General features: G+C 42.0%; 1 protein-coding gene across 2 annotated transcripts; it reads right to left on the bottom strand.

The window, feature by feature from the left end:
- Positions 1 to 2982: 2982 nt before the first annotated feature.
- Positions 2983 to 17487, bottom strand: LOC109869769 (peroxisome proliferator-activated receptor gamma-like). Of its 2 annotated transcripts, none has more exons than XM_031803742.1 (7): positions 17443 to 17487; positions 15271 to 16174; positions 14693 to 14886; positions 14235 to 14373; positions 9361 to 9557; positions 8366 to 8843; positions 2983 to 4278 (listed from the first exon to the last, which is right to left on the bottom strand). In XM_031803742.1, exons 2-7 carry the CDS (start codon positions 16157 to 16159, stop codon positions 4031 to 4033), a joined length of 2145 nt encoding a protein of 714 aa, XP_031659602.1. In that variant the 5' UTR covers positions 16160 to 16174; positions 17443 to 17487; the 3' UTR covers positions 2983 to 4030. The 2 variants fall into 2 exon arrangements, with proteins under 2 accessions (XP_031659602.1, XP_020315616.2); XM_020460027.2 differs by having other exon boundaries at positions 4031 to 4278; positions 15283 to 16174.
- Positions 17488 to 21174: the final 3687 nt, after the last annotated feature.

The raw sequence follows: 21174 nt of genomic DNA, 5'->3' as shown, positions 1-21174 counted from the left end.
CCATTTGCCCACTAACCTGGGGTGAACAGCTGCGGGGATTGTTCTTTATCCAATAGCATAGACAGTGAGACAGACCTGCCCAGCAGCTCCCACTGTTTATATAAGACAACACGACTTTGTTTACATAAGACAACACACCGCACATTTATTAACTTGAGAAATACTGCAGCAGATCATCTTAGTTAGATGTAAAATTGAGCAACTAAAATATAATCAGCAAAAACGTTAACATTTATTACTGATTTCTTGAGTTATCATAGATTCATTCTGAGGATTTTGAGGAAGTGAAATAGGCTTCTGCGTCTACAGTGGCTCATGGGGGACAAACGTCATTAACCAAACGCGGAATCAGCCAGGAAACACCTCCAAGACTGAAATCTCGTTTTTCTAGTGAGCAACAGAAAAACACGAACCAATCGTTACCTTAACACGAGCACTGACACGTTTTGCTTCAGCAACAGTGGAATATCAAGACATTGCGTAACTTCATGAAGCGATAGCATCTTTGACATATTCACCACTAGATGGCAACATTAAAATATACTTTAAATATTTATCAGGAAGGATATTAGTATTGTTTATACAGGTGATTTATACATAACACAGGATAGCATATTTTCATGGTAGTACATGTTACATTATACACTGAAATGTTTAGAGGGGGTGAAGTTGAGGAAATGGAAACTAATAGACGTTTTCACACTCATTTAACCTCTCAAAAATGCTTCAAAGACATGGAAACTTACATTAAAAAAAGACATCATGAACATTGTATTACGATAACACACATTGTGTTTCACAGTATATAACACCTGTAGGTATCTGCTTATTTTATTTTAGGATGCCCCAATAAATGTCCTGTAATTAAAAGCAATTCTCCTTTCATCCTTTAAATTGTATCAGCATATCGATTGCACAACCAGGGCTGGTAAAACCTTGGATCATTGCTATTCTAACTTCCGCGATGCATATAAGGCCCTGCCCCGCCCTCCTTTTGGAAAAGCTGACCACGACTCCATTTTGTTGATCCCTGCCTACAGACAAAAGCTAAAACAAGAAGCTCCCACGCTGAGGTTTGTTCAACGCTGGTCCGACCAATCTGATTCCACGCTCCAAGACTGCTTCCATCACGTGGACTGGGATATGTTTCGTATTGCGTCAAACAACAACATTGATGAATACGCTGATTCGGTGAGCGAGTTCATTAGAACGTGTGTTGAAAATGTCATTCCCATAGCAACGATTAAAACATTCCCAAACCAGAAACCGTGGATTGATGGCAGCATTCGCGTGAAACTGAAAGCGGGAACCACTGCTTTTAATCAGGGCAAGGTGACCGGACATGACCGAATACAAACAGTGTAGCTATTCCCTCCGCAAGGCAATCAAACAAACTAAGCATCAGTATAGAGACCAAGTAGAATCGCAATTCAACGGCTCATACACAAGAGGTATGTGGCAGGGTCTACAGTCAATCACGGATTACAAAAAGAAAACCAGCCCAGTCACGGACCAGGATGCCTTGCTCCCAGGCAGACTAAATAACTTTTTTGCCCGCTTTGAGGACATTACAGTGCCACTGACACGGCCCGCTACCAAAACATGCAGACTCTCCTTCACTGCAGCCGAGGTGAGTAAAACATTTAAACGTGTTAACCCTGGGTCTTGACCCCGCCCTGTGCAATTGGGTACTGGAACTTCCTGATGGGCTGCCCCCAGGTGGTGAGGGTAGGTAACAACATCTCCACCCCGCTGATCCTCAACACTGGGGCCCCACAAGGGTGCCCTCTGAGCCCTCCTGTACTCCCTGTTCACCCACGACTGCGTGGCCACGCACGCCTCCAACTCAATCATCAAGGTTGCGGACGACACAACAGTGGTAGGCTTGATTACCAACAACGACGAGACGGCCTACAGGGAGGAGGTGAGGGCCCTCGGAGTGTGGTGTCAGGAAAATAACCTCACACTCAACGTCAACAAAACTAAGGAGATGATTGTGGACTTCAGGAAACAGCAGAGGGAACACCCCCCTATCCACATTGATGGAACAGTAGTGGAGAGGGTAGTAAGTTTTAAGTTCCTCGGCGTACACATCACAGACAAACTGAATTGGTCCACCCACACAGACAGCATCGTGAAGAAGGCGCAGCAGCGCCTCTTCAACCTCAGGAGGCTGAAGAAATTCGTCTTGTCACCAAAAGCACTCACAAACTTCTACAGATGCACAATCGAGAGCATCCTGTCGGGCTGTATCACCGCCTGGTACGGCAACTGCTCCGCCCACAACCGTAAGGCTCTCCAGAGGGTAGTGAGGTCTGCACAACGCATCCCCGGGGGCAAACTACCTGCCCTCCAGGACACCTACACCACCCGATGTCACAGGAAGGCCATAAAGATCATCAAGGACAACAACCACCCGAGCCACTGCCTGTTCACCCCGCTATCGTCCAGAAAGCGAGGTCAGTACAGGTGCATCAAAGCTGGGACCGGGAGACTGAAAAACAGCTTCTATCTCAAGGCAATCAGACTGTTAAACAGCCACCACTAACATTGAGTGGCTGCTGCCAACACACTGACTCAACTCCAGCCACTTTAATAATGGGAATTGATGGGAATTTATGTAAAATATATCACTAGCCACTTTAAACAATGTAACTTAATATAATGTTTACATACCCTACACTATTTATCTCATATGTATACATATATACTGTACTCTATATAATCTACTGCATCTTTATGTAATACATGTATCACTAGCCACTTTAAACTATGCCACTTTGTTTACATACTCATCTCATATGCATATACTGTACTCGATACCATCTACTGTATCTTGCCTATGCCGCTCTGTACCATCACTCATTCATATATCTTTATGTACATATTCTTTATCCCTTTACACTTATATGTATAAGGTAGTAGTTTTGGAATTGTTAGCTAGATTACTCGTTGGTTATTACTGCATTGTCGGAACTAGAAGCACAAGCATTTCGCTACACTCGCATTAACATCTGCTAACCATGTGTATGTGACAAATAAAATTTGATTTGATTTGATTTCATTAAAAAGCATGGTAGAAGACAGAATAGCTGCAGTTACAGCAAGATGGTAGGAAGCTCAGTAATGGATCATTCATAATGTATTATAAACTGGGTGGTTGGGCCCTGAATGCTGATTGGCTGAAAGCCGTGATATATCAGACCGTATACCACTGGTATGAGAAAACATTTATTTTTACTGTTCAAATTACGTTGGTAACCAGTTTATAATAGCAATAAGGGACCTCGGGGGTTTGTGGTATGTGGCCAATATGCCACGACTAATGGCTGTATCCAGGCAATCAGCGTTGCGTCGTGCATAAGAACAGCCTTTAGCCATAGTATATTGGTCATAAACCCCACCCCCTCATGCCTTATTGTTTAAATAGAGTTCACAGATCCTTCTATTAAACAACAAGTCCCAAGAAAACAGACTTAACCCTCACTTGTCATGGAGGTCACCTGTGAAGCCAGACATTTGCTTTAACTGAGAGCCTGATGAAAACTAGCCTGGTCTCAGTGACTATTGCTGCTATTATATACATGACACAGAAGAGTTGACCAAAGCACCAACAGATCTGGCTAGATAAAGACCTATGAGGTTCTGCATATTGTTATAATAAACACACTAGTTGGATAAAACTCTACTGTATAGCACAGGATGTTGGTGGTACCACCAATATGGGCAGCAGGTAGCCTGGTGGGTAGGAGCAAAAGGTTGCTGGATTGAATCCCAGAGCAGACAAGGTCAAATCTGTCGCTCTGCCCCTGAGCAAGGCAGTTAACCCACTGTTCCATCAGCACAGATGACGTGGATGTTGATTAATGCAGCCCTCCGCACCTCTCTGATTTAGAGGGTTGGGTTAAATGCAGTTTCCATGTGTTTAATTCCATTTGCGCAATTATTAAGAGCAGTCCTCCCCTCAGCAGCCTCCACTGCTGTATAGTCTTCTTTTCTTCATAGCTGTTAACCTGAGTCTCCCACTACTCTAGTACAGGTCCCTCATGACTTCCTGTAGTAGGGGGTGCAGACACGTCTCCCGCTCCTGCTTCTTGAGCAGGTGGATGAGCCGGACGTGGTCAGCCACCAGCGGCTGCAGGTCGGTCATCTTCTGCAGCAGCCTGGCAAACAGCTGGGGGCAGTCTGGGTGGATGGTCTTCAACTGCAGCTCCAAGGCCTGCAGTACTGCCTCCTGGAGGTCCTCGATGGGCTTCACATTCACCAGGCCTGGACGGTCTAGAGTAGAGCACAACAAGGTCAAGGTTAGAGGTCACCAGCGAGTGGAAAGTGCAAGAGGAGAGAGGGAAATAGAGGAAGATTGGACATACATTATACATCAAATGATCTGAAGTTGCAATGTCCTGATGAGCAAAGTCCAAGGTCAATTGAAATGATACAGCATAAAATAGGTCACCATTGTTTTATATCTGGTCTCAAGCCCAATCAAGCCATCTCAGAGCAATAAAACACCTAATCCTGCAGTTGAGGTCAATGGAAGGCAGACCGTTGGGGATAGAAGAAGGATGCCATATTGGCGCACAATCAACAAATCTGATCAAACAAAGTGGATTTTCGTCAAATCCGTCATGATTGATGTATTGTAACAGGCCCACAATGTGTTTTCTAAAGTCAGATTTTGATATACAGTGCCTTGCGAAAGTATTCGGCCCCCTTGAACTTTGCGACCTTTTGCCACGTTTCAGGCTTCAGACATAAAGATATAAAACTGTATTTTTTTGTGAAGAATCAACAACAAGTGGGACACAATCATGAAGTGGAACGACATTTATTGGATATTTCAAACTTTTTTAACAAATCAAAAACTGAAAAATTGGGCGTGCAAAATTATTCAGCCCCTTTGCTTTCAGTGCAGCAAACTCTCTCCAGAAGTTCAGTGAGGATCTCTGAATGATCCAATGTTGACCTAAATGACTAATGATGATAAATACAATCCACCTGTGTGTAATCAAGTCTCCGTATAAATGCACCTGCACTGTGATAGTCTGAGAGGTCCGTTAAAAGCGCAGAGAGCATCATGAAGAACAAGGAACACACCAGGCAGGTCCGAGATACTGTTGTGAAGAAGTTTAAAGCCGGATTTGGATACAAAAAGATTTCCCAAGCTTTAAACATCCCAAGGAGCACTGTGCAAGCGATAATATTGAAATGGAAGGAGTATCAGACCACTGCAAATCTACCAAGACCTGGCCGTCCCTCTAAACTTTCAGCTCATACAAGGAGAAGACTGATCAGAGATACAGCCAAGAGGCCCATGATCACTCTGGATGAACTGCAGAGATCTACAGCTGAGGTGGGAGACTCTGTCCATAGGACAACAATCAGTCGTGTATTGCACAAATCTGGCCTTTATGGAAGAGTGGCAAGAAGAAAGCCATTTCTTAAAGATATCCATAAAAAGTGTTGTTTAAAGTTTGCCACAAGCCACCTGGGAGACACACCAAACATGTGGAAGAAGGTGCTCTGGTCAGATTAAACCAAAATTGAACTTTTTGGCAACAATGCAAAACGTTATGTTTGGCGTAAAAGCAACACAGCTCATCACCCTGAACACACCATCCCCACTGTCAAACATGGTGGTGGCAGCATCATGGTTTGGGCCTGCTTTTCTTCAGCCGGGACAGGGAAGATGGTTAAAATTGATGGGAAGATGGATGGAGCCAAATACAGGACCATTCTGGAAGAAAACCTGATGGAGTCTGCAAAAGACCTGAGACTGGGACGGAGATTTGTCTTCCAACAAGACAATGATCCAAAACATAAAGCAAAATCTACAATGGAATGGTTCAAAAATAAACATATCCAGGTGTTAGAATGGCCAAGTCAAAGTCCAGACCTGAATCCAATTGAGAATCTGTGGAAAGAACTGAAAACTGCTGTTCACAAATGCTCTCCATCCAACCTCACTGAGCTCGAGCTGTTTTGCAAGGAGGAATGGGAAAACATTTCAGTCTCTCGATGTGCAAAACTGATAGAGACATACCCCAAGCGACTTACAGCTGTAATCACAGCAGCTACAAAGTATTAACTTAAGGGGGCTGAATAATTTTGCACGCCCAATTTTTCAGTTTTTGATTTGTTAAAAAAGTTTGAAATATCCAATAAATGTCGTTCCACTTCATGATTGTGTCCCACTTGTTGTTGATTCTTCACAAAAAAATACAGTTTTATATCTTTATGTTTGAAGCCTGAAATGTGGCTAAAGGTCGCAAAGTTCAAGGGGGCCGAATACTTTCGCAAGGCACTGTATGTGGCTGTTTTTGCTGCATAACATTGAGAAGTTCCTTTTCAGGTTTAGAAAAAGTGACTGCTAAATGCTAAATCCAGTTTGTATAAACTGGTAGAATAGCTAGCATACAAAAATCGGTGGTGGTAGCCAAAGTAATTTTGAACTGCAATGCAGTTGATTGGTGACGATGACATGAACATGTATTGGGGTTGACATGCATACAAGCAATATACTTGGATGTTTACCTCAACATAGTGTGAAATACACATACTGTATAAACAATCGCCTTAAGGTAGGCTAATTTTGCTAGGGGGCAATGAGAAGTATCTGGACATTTTCCCCAAGGCATCTTTCCCCCACGCGTTTGGGATGAGTTCCATTGACCTCTTTACCGCATCTATCTAACATACAGTTGAAGTCGGAAGTCTACATACACCTTAGCCAAATACATTTAAACTCAGTTTTTCACAATTCCTGACATTTAAATCCGAGTAACAATTACCTGTCTTAGGTCAGTTAGTATCACCACTTTATTTTAAGAATATGAAATGTCAGAATAGTAAAGAGAATGATTTATTTCAGCTTTTATTTCTTTCATCACATTCCCAGTGGGTCAGAAGTTTACATACACTCAATTAGTATTTGGTAGCAGTGCCATTAAATGGTTTAACTTGGGTCAAACGTTTCGGGTAGCCTTCCACAAGCTTCCCACAATAAGTTGGGTGAAATTTGGCCCATTCCTCCTGACAGAGCTGGTGTAACTGAGTCAGGTCTGTAGGTCTCCTTGATCGCATACACTTTTTCAGTTCCGCCCACAGATTTTCTATAGGATTTAGTCAGGGCTTTGTGATGGCCACTCCAATACCTTGACTTTGTTGTCCTTAAGCCATTGTGCCATAACTTTGGAAGTATGCTTGGGGTCATTGTCCATTTGGAAGACCCATTTGCGACCAAGCTTTAACTTAACTTTAACTGATGTCTTGAGATGTTGCTTCAATATATCCACATGATTTTCCATCATCATCATGCCATCTATTTTGTGAACTGCACCAGTCCCTCCTGCAGAAAAGCACCTCCACAACATGATGCTGCCACCCCCGTGCTTTACGGTTGGGATGGTGTTCCTCGGCTTGCAAGCCTCCCCCTTTTCCACCAAACATAATGATGTAATTATGGCCAAACAGTTCTATTTTTGTTTCATCAGACCAGAGGACATTTCTCTAAAAAGTACTATCTTTGTCCCCATGTGCAGTTGCAAACTGTGGTCTGGCTTTTTTATGGCGGAATTGGAGCAGTGGCTTCTTCCTTGCTGAGCGGCCTTTCAGGTTATGTCGATATAGGACTTGATTTACTGTGGCTATAGATACTTTTGTACCTGTTTCCTCCAGCATCTTCACAAGGTCCTTTGCTGTTGTTCTGGGATTGATTTGCACTTTTCGCACCAAAGTACGTTCATCTCTAGGAGACAGAACGTGTCTCCTTCCTGAGCGGTATGACGGCTGCGTGGTCCCATGGTGTTTATACTTGCATACTATTGTTTGTACAGATGAACGTGGTATCTTCAGGCGTTTGGAAATTGCTCCCAAGGATGAACCAGACTTGTGGAGGTCTACAATTTTTTTCCTGAGGTCTTGGCTGATATCTTTTGATTTCCCCATGATGCCAAGCAAAGAGGCAGTGAGTTTGAAGGTAGGCCTTGAAATACATCCACAGGTACATCTCCAATTTACTCAAATGATGTCAATTAGTCTATCAGAAGCTTCTAAAGCCATGACATAATTTTCGGGAATTTTCCAAGCTGTTTGAAGCCAGTCAACTTAGTGTATGTAAACTTCTGACACACTGGAATTGTGATACAGTGAATTGTAAGTGAAATAATCTGTCTGTAAACAATTGTTGGAAAAATGACTTGTATCATGCACACAGTAGATGTCCTAACCGACTTGCCAAAACTGTAGTTGATAACAATACATTTGTGGAGCGGATGAAAAACAAGTTTTAATGACTCCAACTTATGTGTATGTAAACTTCTGACTTCAACTGTAAATGCATAAATGTAAAACGGAAAAACACCACCTCCACTGAGGATGATGACAGCGAGGAAGAGCGCCGTATCACTATCGTCCAGCTCCAGCACGTTGAATTTTACCGCAAACTCAAACTTTGGCTCCATCATCTCACAGAATGGCTTCCTCAGACACTTGAGGAACTCCCGGGTCATGAAGATCTGTCCGTAGGCGAACAGTGTGCCGTCCTTGTTCATCAGCGGCGCCAGCATGATCAACATGACCTCGATGACCCCGTACTTCAGCAGGGTCACCTGGTCATTTATGTCCAGCTCTGTCAACCCAGGGATACTCTTGGCAAACTCTATGATTTCTCGTACAGCTTCGGCGGTGCGGAACTGAACCTGCCGGAAAAAGAAGAGCTCCAGCTCCCCGGCAGGCTCTTGAGGGGGCAGGACAGACCTCTGGTGCTCCAGGAAAGGGAACTGTCTACTGTTTATAAAGTCCTGACCCGCTGTCAGGGACTTCATGTCATGGATGACAAACGGCTGGAAGGAAAGAGAGACATCTCTTAAAAACAATGTATTATGAAGCATTGCCATCCATTGCCATTCATTCTCTTGGCAATTTGTAGTGATTCAGTATTTGCCACCCTTGCTGGGTGCACAACGGTTTAATCTAACTAGGAAATAAAAGATGATTAAAATCCTGACTTTTAGGTTAGTGAAAATATATCTGCTTCTCTAAAGTATGAATAACTGTCTATTAGTTATTTCCTCTTAGACAAGCTGAGATGACCCAATATTACTGCTTCCTACTGTACACTGATATTTTGCTACCAGTTAATCAGGACAGAGTGCATTTTCCAAAAACTGTGATATTCAAATATACAGAACCAAATGTCTGGTGTGTGTGAGAGAGAAAGAGGTGTGAAGTGGCTTTCAATGGCTCTGTTCTGACTCAAATTACAAATGTTCCATTGACATCAATGCAAAATTTATGCAAAACTTTAAATATTATGTGCATGTAGTTGTACAGTATCTCAAGTAACAATTGGGCCCTTACTGAGTTTCCGTGGGTCTTCCCAGACAGGATGGCTCTGGCCCTGCTCTTGGTCAGGGGAAAGTGTCTGTGATAGGACAGACACAGCTGTCTGGACAAGGCTCTCAAGTCCGCTGACTCTGGGCTCCTGGGGGACACATCCATAAACTCAGCCAGCAGCTTCTCTCTCTCCTCCTGGGGCATCCGGCCGAAGCGGATGGCTGCGCGGGGACATCAAAATCATTATATTCTAGCCTGGGTGCCAGTCAGACTCTTTCTGTATTGAATAATGCTACACGTCACTGGCTGCCCAAACAAGACAATGACAAAGACGTTGGAGGAAGGACCATACTTCATCCTGCTGTGTAGAAACCTTTCCAAAGACTTAAGGCCCGGTTTCAGACAGACACCTGCGGTTGAAACAGTTCACATTGAATATGTTTAACATCCTTGATTAAGCCTGTGACAGTCATGGAATTTTGGATGACGGTCATTGGTCAGCCAAATGACTGGGTCACCTTTATAACCGTTCGAATAGCAACAAAAAAATAAAGACGCACATTTTCTTCTCTACTCCGCTCCTGACTGTGCTGCCATAGAAATATAATTAATAAAACGGATGTCCCCGTTCAAGTCAATAATGGCATAATGGGTGGACTGACAGGGTGCGAGTGCACCCACCCATAGGAGAAAAGCAGGAAGTAAAAGCAGAAAGTGTACCCATCAATATGTGCTGTGATTTGTTGATTCAACTCAACTTACATTACAAAAAATACATTCCATTGCATGAGCCACATCAGTTAACATCACTTAAGCAATCATTTGAATGAACATTCTACATTACCATGGAAATGATTGCTTAAGTGATAATGTCCGAGAAGTCGATGTTTGGAGGATATATTGTTGTTAGGTCTGAGACAAAGTCAAAATGATACATTTGTTTAAGCTGTTTTCTAGTGACATTTATTTGGATACATCCATAAAAATGAGCTAATGAGGCACGACTTTGCCTGGCATAGAAAATGTGCTCACTCGTCAGGACAGTGTTGTTCAAAGGAGCTAGCCAACAACACAGCTACAGTAACATGATCACTTCAAACTGAAGCTGGAAAGACCTCAAATTAGCTGTGTTTCATGTGAAATTTTTTCAACATGTAACAAATATTTTTGTTGTATATCTCCATAAAAATGATGCCAGCTTATTCATGATTTCGACTGGCTGAGAAACGCTGCCTGCTTGTCCATTTCGTCCCGACTCCCGACACGTTCATTACTATGGGGCAGCTGGAGATCTAATTTTAATATTGTTTCAATTTTGCAAATGTCGGAGAGACAGACAGCAAAGTTTATATAAATCTCCGCTGTTGAAAACAAAATGTTAGTCTAAAAGAAATGTGAGATAATGTCTAGATGCTTTTTCAAGTTTATATGTTGCTTGGCTGGGCTGATGAGACAGTGGATTACAAAGTCAGATGGAACAGAGTAAATAGGCATTTTAACATCATAGATTTAGCCAGTGGCAACTTGTGGAATAGAGATCAGCTGGAATGCAGTTTTAACTAACCAATCAGCATTCAGGATTAGACCCACCCATTGTATAAATCCCAATACCATGCAGCCATTGCGAGTGTACCCATGAGTTTACCAGTCAAATTGCCATGATTAGAGGTTCCAAACCCATTCTTTTCATTCTATTTCAATGTGTGCTGGTGCTGCAGGGAGTGGGGCGTTGCCTAGGACCAACAATGTTTCATAATGTTGTTAAGAGTCCATGTTATTGCAAATTAATCAAAAAAGAAAACTGAAATATCACATTTACACTTCCATTCAAAAGTTTGGGGTCACTTAGAAATGTCCTTGTTTTTTAAATAAAAGCAAATTTTTTTGTCGATTCAAATAACATCAAATTGATCAAAAATACTGTGTAGACATTGTTAATGTTGTTGGAAACGGCAGATTTTTATGGAATATCTACATAGGCCTACAGAGGCCCATTATCAGCAACCATCACTCCTCTGCACCTTGTGTTAGCTAATCCAAGTTGATCATTTTAAAAGGCTAATTAATCATTAGAAAACCCTTTTGCAATTATGTTAGCACAGCTGAAAACTTTTGTTCTGATTAAAGAAGCAATAAAACTGGCCTTCTTTAGACTAGTTGAGTATCTGGAGTGTCAGCATTTGTGGGTTCGATTATAGGCTCAACATGGCCAGAAACAAATAACTTTCTTCTGAAACTCGTCAGTCTATTCTTGTTCTGAGAAATGAAGGCTATTCCATGCGAGAAATTGCCAAGAAACTGAAGATCTCGTACAACGCTGTGTACTACTCCCTCACAGAACAGCGCAAACTGTCTCTAACTAGAATAGAAAGAGGAGTGGGAGGCCCCGGTGCACAACTGAGCAAGAAGACAAGTATATTAGAGTGTCTAGTTTGAGAAACAGACGTCTCACAAGTCCTCAACTGGCAGCTTCATTAAATAGTACCCGCAAAACACCAGTCTCAACATCAACAGTGAAGATGCAACCCCGGGATGCTGGCCTTCTAGGCAGAGTTGCAAAGAAAAATCCATATCTCAGACTGGCCAATAAAAATGAAAGATTAAGATGGGCAAAATAACACAGACACTGGACAGAGGAAGATTGGAAGAACGTGTTATGGACAGACTAATCTAAGTTTGAGGTGTTCGGATCACAAAGAAGAAAATTCGTAAGACGCAGAAAGACTGAAAAGATGCTGGAGGAGTGCTTGACGCCATCTTTCAAGCATGGTGGAGGCAATGTGCTGGTCTGGGAGTGCGTTGGTGGTGGTAAAGTGGGAGATTTCTACAGGGTAAAAGGGATTTTGAAGAAGGAAAGCTATCACTCCAATTCGCAAAACACCGTGCCATACTCTGTGGATGGCACTTAATTGGAGCCAGGGCTCTACTACAACAGGACAATGACCCAAAGCACAGCTAAAACTATGCAATAACTATTTAGGGAAGAAGCAGTCAGCTGGTATCTGTCTATAATGGAGTGGCCAGCACAGTCACCGGATCTCAACCCTATTGAGCTGTTGTGGGAGCAGCTTGACCATGTGGTACATAAGAAGTGTCCATCAAGCCAATCCAACTCGTGGGAGATGCTTCAGGAAGCATAGGGTGAAACCTCTTCAGATTACCACAACAAATTGACATCTAGAATGCCATAGGCCTGCAAGGATGTAATTGATGCAAATTATTTGACAAAAGCTAAGTTTGAAGGAAACAATTATTATTTCAATTAAAAATCATTATTTATAACCTTGTCAACATCTTGACTATATTTCCAATTCATTTTGCAACTTATTTCATGTGTGTTTTTATGGAAAACAAGGAAATTTCTAAGTGACCCCAAACTTTTGATCGGTAGTGTACAATAGTATTCAGACCCTTCACTCAGTACTTTGTTGAAACACCCTTGGCAGCGATTACAGCCTCGAGTCTTCTAGGGTATAATTCTACAAGCTTGACACACCTGTATTTGGGGAGTTTCTCCCATTCTTCTCTGCAAATCCTCTCAAGCTCTTGTCAGATTGGATGGGAAGCGCTGCTGCACATATATTTTCAGGTCTCTCCAGAGATTTTGGATCAGGTTCAAGTCTGGGCTTTGGCAGGGCCACTCAAGGAAATTCAGAGACTTGTCCCGAAAGCAGTCCTGCACTGTCTTGGCTGTGTGCTTCTGGTCATTGGCCTGTTATAAGGTGAACATTCGCCCCAGTCTGAGGACCTGAGTGCTCTGGAGCAGGTTTTCATCAAGGATCTCTCTGTACTTTGCTCTGTTCATCTTTCCCCTGATCCTGACTAGTCTCCCAGTCCCTGCCACTGAAAACATCCCCACAGCATGATGCTGCCACCATCATGATTCACTGTAGGGATGGTGCCATGTTTCCTCCAGATTTGACACTTGGCATTCAGGCCAAAGAGTTCAATCTTGGTTTCATCAGACCAGATAATCTTGTTTCTCATGGTCTGAGAGTCATTTAGGTGCCTTTTGACAAACTCCAAGCGGGCTATCATGTGCCTTTTACTGAGGAGTGAATTCCGTCAGGCCACTCTACCATAAAGGCCTGATTGGTGGAGTGCTTTAGAAATGGTTGTCCTTCTGGAAGGCTTTCCCGTCTCCACAGAGGAACTCTGGAGCTCTGTCAGTGTGACCATCAGGTTCTTGTTCACCTTCCTGACCAAGGCCCTTCTCCCCCGAGTTCTCAGTTATGCTGGACGGACAGCTCTAGGAAGAGTCTTGGTGATTCCAAACTTCTTCAATTTAAGAATGACGGAGGCCACTGTGTTCTTGGGGACCTTCGATGCTGCAGAATGTTTTTGATATCCTTCCTCAGATCTGAGCCTCAACACAATCCTGTCTCAGAGCTCTACAGACAATTCCTTCATCCTCATGGTTTGGTTATTTCTCTGACATGCACTGTCAACTGTGGGACCTTATATAGACAGGTGTGTGCCTTTCCAAATCATGTCCAGTCAATTGAATTTACCACAGGCGGACTCCAATCAAGTTGTAGAACATCTCAAGGATGATCAATGGAAACAGGATGCACTTGAGCTTAATTTCGAGCATCATAGAAAAGGGTCTGAATACTTATTTAAATAAGGTATTTCAGTTTATTATTTGTAATAAATGTGCTTACATTTCTATAAACCTGTTTTCACTTTGTCATTAAGGGGTATTGTCATTAATGGGTATTGTGTGTAGATGAGGGGAAAAAAGAATTGAATCCATTTTAGAATAAGTCTGTAATGTAACAAAATGTGGAAAAAGTCAAGGGATCTGAATACTTTCCGAATGCACTGTATATGACAAATCATGACTCTTAAAAATATTGGTAAGCAAATATACTTTTCACAACAATGTAGTGGCTTACCATCGTGTGACATGCCCACAAGCAGACATTTCTGAAAGCGACAGTACTGGCATTTATTCCGGCTCTTTTTGTGAATCCGACAATGCAGATCACAGTGGTCATACACCAGTTTTAACCTCATGGTTCTTCGGAAGAATCCCTAAGAGAAAGGCAGAGAACATGTAGTTTGTAGAATCATAAAGCAGCGAAAGACTATAATTATTTTACAGAATAAAACATAAAAAAATGTGATCAATGGAAACAGTGGGCTTGATATGAATACAAGGTTTACGGTGAGTGTTTATGTGTCAGGGTTAAATCCTTACTAATATATGACCCCCTGGAGGTTAAATAGCAAGACGTTTGTTTTGTTTTTATGCTCAAATGTGTAACAATGCATTTGTATAGCTCCAAGCAAACACAATAGCCATACATACTGTCAAGCCACCAGAACCTCATTTGGTAGGTCTCAGTCCTACCTTGCAGCCCTCACAGGCATGGACTCCATAGTGGAAGCCTGAGGCCGTGTCCCCACACACTCTGCAGTCAATGTAGAGCAGAGTGCTGGGGTCTGTGTAAGTGGGGGACTTGGAGTGAAGAGTGGGTCTGGACAGGCTGACAACGCTACAGTTGCTAGACCAAAGAGGGGACATGGACTCCTCTTTTAACGAACCTAAAGACAGATGAGAACACAATGAGATACAGATGTAGGATCTTCATTTGAGCCTGTTTGCTACAGCTGGAAAATAATCCTGCAGCAACAGGAAATGTGAATTATTATGTGGATTATAATTAATTAACATTTTTGTAGGGGTTGATACATTTTTCGTAGTGGAATCAAGTCTGAAATGTCACTTTCAAACTTCAGAAGCCTTTTTAAACCTTAAATACACTGCATGTTTTACATTTCCTGCATTGCTGGAAAGTTCTCTTGCAACAGGGTGATCAAATTAAGATCCTACATCTGTATACATAGCATCACAGGCAAGAGAAAAGACTGTGTTATTACACTTTAGTAAATGCCAGATTTAGTAAATGTCCCTTACAGTAGACTTACATTGGTACTCACTGTATGTGTAGTTGTATGGGTAGTTGAATAAGTGGTTTCTGTGTGGGCTGTGGTTGGATGAGTGATTTCTGTCTGGGCTGTGGTTAAATGACTGGTTTAAGTCTGGGCTGTGGTTGAATGACTGGTTTATGTCTGGGCTGTGGTTGGATGAGTGATTTCTGTCTGGGCTGTGGTTGAATGACTGGTTTATGTCTGGGCTGTGGTTGAATGACTGGTTTCTGTCTGGGCTGTGGTTAAATGAGTGGTTTCTGTCTGGGCTGTGGTTGAATGAGTGGTTTATGTCTGAGCTGTGGTTCAATGAGTGGTTTATGTCTGGGCTGTGGTTGAATGAGTGGTTTATGTCTAGGCTGTGGTTGAATGAGTGGTTTATGTCTGGGCTGTGGTTGAATGAGTGGTTTATGTCTGGGCTGTGGTTGAATGAGTGGTTTCTGTCTGGGCTGTGGTTAAATGAGTGGTTTCTGTCTGGGCTGTGGTTGAATGAGTGGTTTATGTCTGAGCTGTGGTGCAATGAGTGGTTTATGTCTGGGCTGTGGTTGAATGAGTGGTTTATGTCTAGGCTGTGGTTGAATGAGTGGTTTATGTCTGGGCTGTGGTTGAATGACTGGTTTATGTCTGGGCTGTGGTTGAATGAGTGGTTTATGTCTGGGCTGTGGTTAAATGAGTGGTTTATGTCTGGGCTGTGGTTAAATGAGTAGTTTCTGTCTGAGCTGTGGTTGAATAAGTGGTTTCTGTCTGGGCTGTGGTGGTGGGGAATGTTGAGGCTGTGCTCTAGGGGGGAGAGGTAAAGGTGGTCCAGGGTTGACAGGGTCTTCATGTCAGAACTATTCATCCTGTTCTCCATCTCTGCCAGGTCCAATGTGCCCAGCTCAAAACTCATTATAGGTCACCATCTCTGGATAAGAAGACAACAGTGAAGAGGTCAACTAACAGTATGAATCTCTCAATTTACTATAAATAAAGCTATCAAGGAGACCACAGAAGAGGCAAACCATTCATTACCAGTGCTACTATAAATGGGTGTAATTATTATAACTTCAGCCTGTTAAAACTAAGAAAAACAATTGGACTAATTCTACATTTGCACTAATTTGGATCTATACATTAGATTCAGGGCAAACACAGGAATGCACTTTTCATTCAGCTTATTGCAATGTTTAAGAGATAAGAGAGCGACAACTAACTAAGCGGCCCGCTGGTAGGAACTCTCAGCCCCACAGTAAGTCAACACAACTTTCTGTACTGTACCATTTCAGAACATTTCTCCACTTTCTCACATTAGGTGAGAAAGGTGAACATAGCCACGTTCACTTCAACTCAAAGAAAGACCTTTAGAATTGACAGGTACAACTACCTATCTCTCTGTCTCTGTCTCTGTCTCTGTCTCTGTCTCTGTCTCTGTCTCTGTCTCTGTCTCTGTCTCTGTCTCTCTCTCTCTCTCTCTCTCTCTCTCTCTCTCTCTCTCTCTCTCTCCTCTCTCTCTCTCTCTCTCTCTCTCTCTCCCTCCCTCCCTCCCTCCCTCCCTCTGCAGAAATCAAGATAAGATTTTTTTTTAAATAAAAAAAACATATATGAGTGTAGGATGATAAATGGCCGCCTGTGATCTGTAGCTAGTCTTTCAAAATTAATGAGAAAACTTTCATAGGCAGCATGTGTGTGTGTGTGTGTGTGTGTGTGTGTGTGTGTGTGTGTGTGTGTGTGTGTGTGTGTGTGTGTGTGTGTGTGTGTGTGTGTGTGTGTGTGTGTGTGTGTGTGTGTGTGTGTGTGTGTGTGTGCGTGCGTGCATATCTGCGTGCGTACGTACATGTCTTGCATAATGTATAAAGGATATTTAATGCTGAAACCCTCCTATTAAACACCAATGGTATTCACTAAGTTAATGGTTTATATTTAGGATCATGTTTTACTGCTTTGTCATTTGAAAATCATCTTATCAAATATTTGACATATGATCAGGATACACAGAAGGCCAGAGCTAATTACAGACACCAGTAAAATGTTTAAGTACCCAAAGGGGCCACTAGATGTCTTCTGATAGATTACAAAAAATCCTTGTAAAATTCAACAATTCTAGTAGTTTATTGGTAAACTTAAAACGTTTCCAGTAATATACCCTTCCTTTGCAACCCTAATGATGAGTGCTGACAAATTATCTACACATACCTTAACAGAAGACTGACAAAGTCCTGTGGAACAGTCTTGTTACCTAAGTGGTATGATTGAAAAGGTTTGTGTGTTAGAAGTTGGTAAACAGGGAACACCGGAGAATTACGGTGATCATATTGAGGTCTGGATACTACATTGTAAAAAGTCATTAGTTCTGCTAACAATTGTTTGTTTGTTGTGGAAACCCGTTGCTTAGAACCACTCGAGTAACCTAACTCAAAGTATTTCAGTTTTCAATACTTTCTAGTAATACAGTGACATCTCCATCCATATGATTCTCTTTTAAAGTTGTAAATACTTCATTGGTATGTGTTTTATGAGCTTTTTGCGACTAAATTAAATTATGTACGATTTAAGTTACTTGAAGAGGAACATTTGTTGTAATGAACATACAAATGTAGGGTCCCTTCTACTTAAATTGTTAACCTTCATTAAAAAACAATCTCAAGTAGTAAGTAGTTCTGATTAGTCATTTTCAGTGGTCATGTCTTAGTGTTTAACATTGTTTTAGGTATTTGACCATTTGTCATTTTAACCCCCCTTAGCAGGCATTGTTGGGCACAGTGATCATTCCTCTAGCAGTAACTGGAGGTAGAGCTGTAAGCTTTACAGGATGCAGCATTATCCTCTGTCATTAAGACTGGTGAACATAACCGAGTTGATGGTGGAAATGGCTTGACTTGATCGTGATCAACTACACCTCATAGCACAACAAACTGCTTAATACTATTTTAGAAATATACTTTTATTTCTTCAAACATTAATACAACATTGTGTAAAAGTACCATGAAGTTTAAACATTTTGAAATACCCACAATTCTTTAAAAAAGAGCCACGTGCCACTATTATGAATTAATAACTTGTAAAAACGTAATAATTCTATATCAGCACAACACAGATAATCAAGTGTTTTTTACGTAAATATCAATATCTTATTACTACCTTATTATTTTAAGTAAAGACGTAAAACATAATAGAATCAGGTATGAACAACTTATTTAATACATGTTAGATTGACTTTAAAATATTAAACAATCATAACTTGTAAAACTCAATAACTAGATGATCAGAACACAAATAAATAAAGATGTATTTACTCAATAACCTAATAATTGTTAACAGTACTCAGAAATGACATATGAGTTAGTATCACTTTTATGATTTGAGTTATACTGGCTGTTTGAGTAACCACTATACAATTTATTTAATGAGTTAGGCAGTTACTTTATAATAATAGAATAATGAAAATACAATTGTATAAATTGACAACTTGGGTGGAATAAATTAAACATTTATCAAACTGTCAAAAGTTGACAGTAGCATATATTCGAATTACAGACAAACTAGCATATAAATTGACAAAATAAATCCTTATTATAATCCAAAAAGGTTTTGTATGTCCATGCAAATAGGTCAAGATACATTGTCAAATGAAACCAAATAAAGCCTTTGATGGATGTAAAACCGCTATCAGTAGTGTTCATGAATAGCCTTGACAGACAGTTGCACTTGTTCACCTTTTGAAACTAGATAGCAGTCTACAGTCTCACGCATTCAGAATTATTCAAAGAAGATGTAGTTTAGCCTACCTGTCTTGATCTGCAACACAAAATATCAACTCGTTCTTCACTATTCACTTATGAAGCTTAATTCACATATTCAGCAATATAGGTTCCTTTTTCTTGATCACGGGGTTGCTTAATAATAGGACAGGTTACATGTGGGTCACGCAACCAGTGTTTGAATAATTCCCTTCGCGAACTGCATGGCTTTCCATCTTCCGTCCCGCCTCCATTTACGGGTTGGACTTTGGAGTAATTCTTCACTGAACATTGGGCACAAACCTGTTGCACGGAGGGATTATCTGATTTCATAGATAGTAGAATGGAATAGCAGAATGATGTCGGCTACTGTAGACTAGTTTATGAGATGTAGACTGTAGACTGTGTTCATGAATAGCCTTGACAGACAGTTGTACTTGTTCACCTTTCGAAATTAGATTGTCGGAGCACATTTTACATTCTCACGCAATCAGAATTATTCAAGACTGATGTAGTTCAGCCGACCTGTCTTGATCTACAACACAAAATATCAACTCGTTCTTCACTATTCAGTTGGGGTTGGATTTTGGAGTAATTCTTCACTGAACATTGGGCACAAACCTGTTGCTCTGAGGGATTATCTGATTTCATAGGTAGACTGGAATAGTAGAATAATGTAGGCTACTGTAGACTAGTTTATGAGATTGTATAATTCTCATATGAATATTGAAGTAAATAACTATTCAGAGCAGCAGTACGTACATATACATCCATAAGTTTACAGTAGACATAAACTCACAGGCCAGTTTTTTTAGGATCGCTCCAGACAGTGAGTCACATGGTCGTGGCTTGCTATATAAAGCAGGCATGGAGGCATTCAGGAAAAGGAGCACCGAGCATGCCCCCATTCTCATTGACGGGGCTGTAGTAGAGCAGGTTGAGAGCTTCAAGACCCTTTGTGTTCACCTCACCAACAAATGAACATGGTCCAAGCACACCAAGAGGACACGATAAAACCTATTCCCCTCAGGAGACTGAAAAGATTTGGCATGGGTCCTCAGATCTTCAAAAGGTTCTACAGCTGCACCATCGAGAGCATCCTGATGGGTTGCATCACTGCCTGGTATGGCAACTGCTTGGTATACGACCACAAGGCTCTAAAGAGGCTACCCGGATAAAGCACTAAATAAACTTCAGTTAGTGCTAAATACGGCTGCTAGAATCCTGACTAGAACCAAAAAATTTGATCATATTACTCCAGTGCTAGCCTCTCTACACTGGCTTCCTGTCAAAGCAAGGGCTGATTTCAAGGTTTTACTGCTAACCTACAAAGCATTACATGGGCTTGCTCCTACCTATCTCTCTGATTTGGTCCTGCCGTACATACCTACACGTACGCTACGGTCACAAGACGCAGGCCTCCTAATTGTCCCTAGAATTTCTAAGCAAACAGCTGGAGGCAGGGCTTTCTCCTATAGAGCTCCATTTTTATGGAACGGTCTGCCTACCCATGTCAGAGACGCAAACTCGGTCTCAACCTTTAAGTCTTTACTGAAGACTCATCTCTTCAGTGGGTCATATGATTGAGTGTAGTCTGGCCCAGGAGTGGGAAGGTGAACGGAAAGGCTCTGGAGCAACGAACCGCCCTTGCTGTCTCTGCCTGGCCGGTTCCCCTCTTTCCACTGGGATTCCCTGCCTCTAACCCTATTACAGGGGCTGAGTCACTGGCTTGCTGGGGCTCTCTCATGCCGTCCCTGGAGGGGGTGCGTCACCTGAGTGGGTTGATTCACTGTTGTGGTCATCCTGTCTGGGTTGGCGCCCCCCCCCCTTGGGTTGTGCCGTGGCGGAGATCTTTGTGGGCTATACTCAGCCTTGTCTCAGGATGGTAAGTTGGTGGTTGAAGATATCCCTCTAGTGGTGTGGGGGCTGTGCTTTGGCAAAGTGGGTGGGGTTATATCCTTCCTGTTTGGCCCTGTCCGGGGGTGTCCTCGGATGGGGCCACAGTGTCTCCTGACCCCTCCTGTCTCAGCCTCCAGTATTTATGCTGCAGTAGTTTATGTGTCGGGGGGCTGGGGTCAGTTTGTTATATCTGGAGTACTTCTCCTGTCCTATTCGGTGTCCTGTGTGAATCTAAGTGTGCGTTCTCTAATTCTCTCCTTCTCTCTTTCTTTCTCTCTCTCGGAGGACC

The sequence above is a fragment of the Oncorhynchus kisutch genome, linkage group LG24, assembly GCF_002021735.2.
Source record: "Oncorhynchus kisutch isolate 150728-3 linkage group LG24, Okis_V2, whole genome shotgun sequence".
NCBI classification, from domain to species: domain Eukaryota; kingdom Metazoa; phylum Chordata; class Actinopteri; order Salmoniformes; family Salmonidae; genus Oncorhynchus; species Oncorhynchus kisutch.
This window is presented reverse-complemented; position numbering and strand designations above follow the sequence as displayed.

Bases quoted from the DNA above. Each gene is read 5' to 3' on its own strand.
- LOC109869769 (XM_031803742.1), bottom strand. From the start codon at position 16,159: ATGAGTTTTGAGCTGGGCACATTGGACCTGGCAGAGATGGAGAACAGG. The intron at 14,887-15,270 runs GTAAGTCTACTG...ATCTGTCTTTAG, and splicing joins CACATACAGTGAGTACCAAT to GTTCGTTAAAAGAGGAGTCC. The intron at 8,844-9,360 runs GTAAGGGCCCAA...CTTTCCTTCCAG, and splicing joins GGAAGACCCACGGAAACTCA to CCGTTTGTCATCCATGACAT.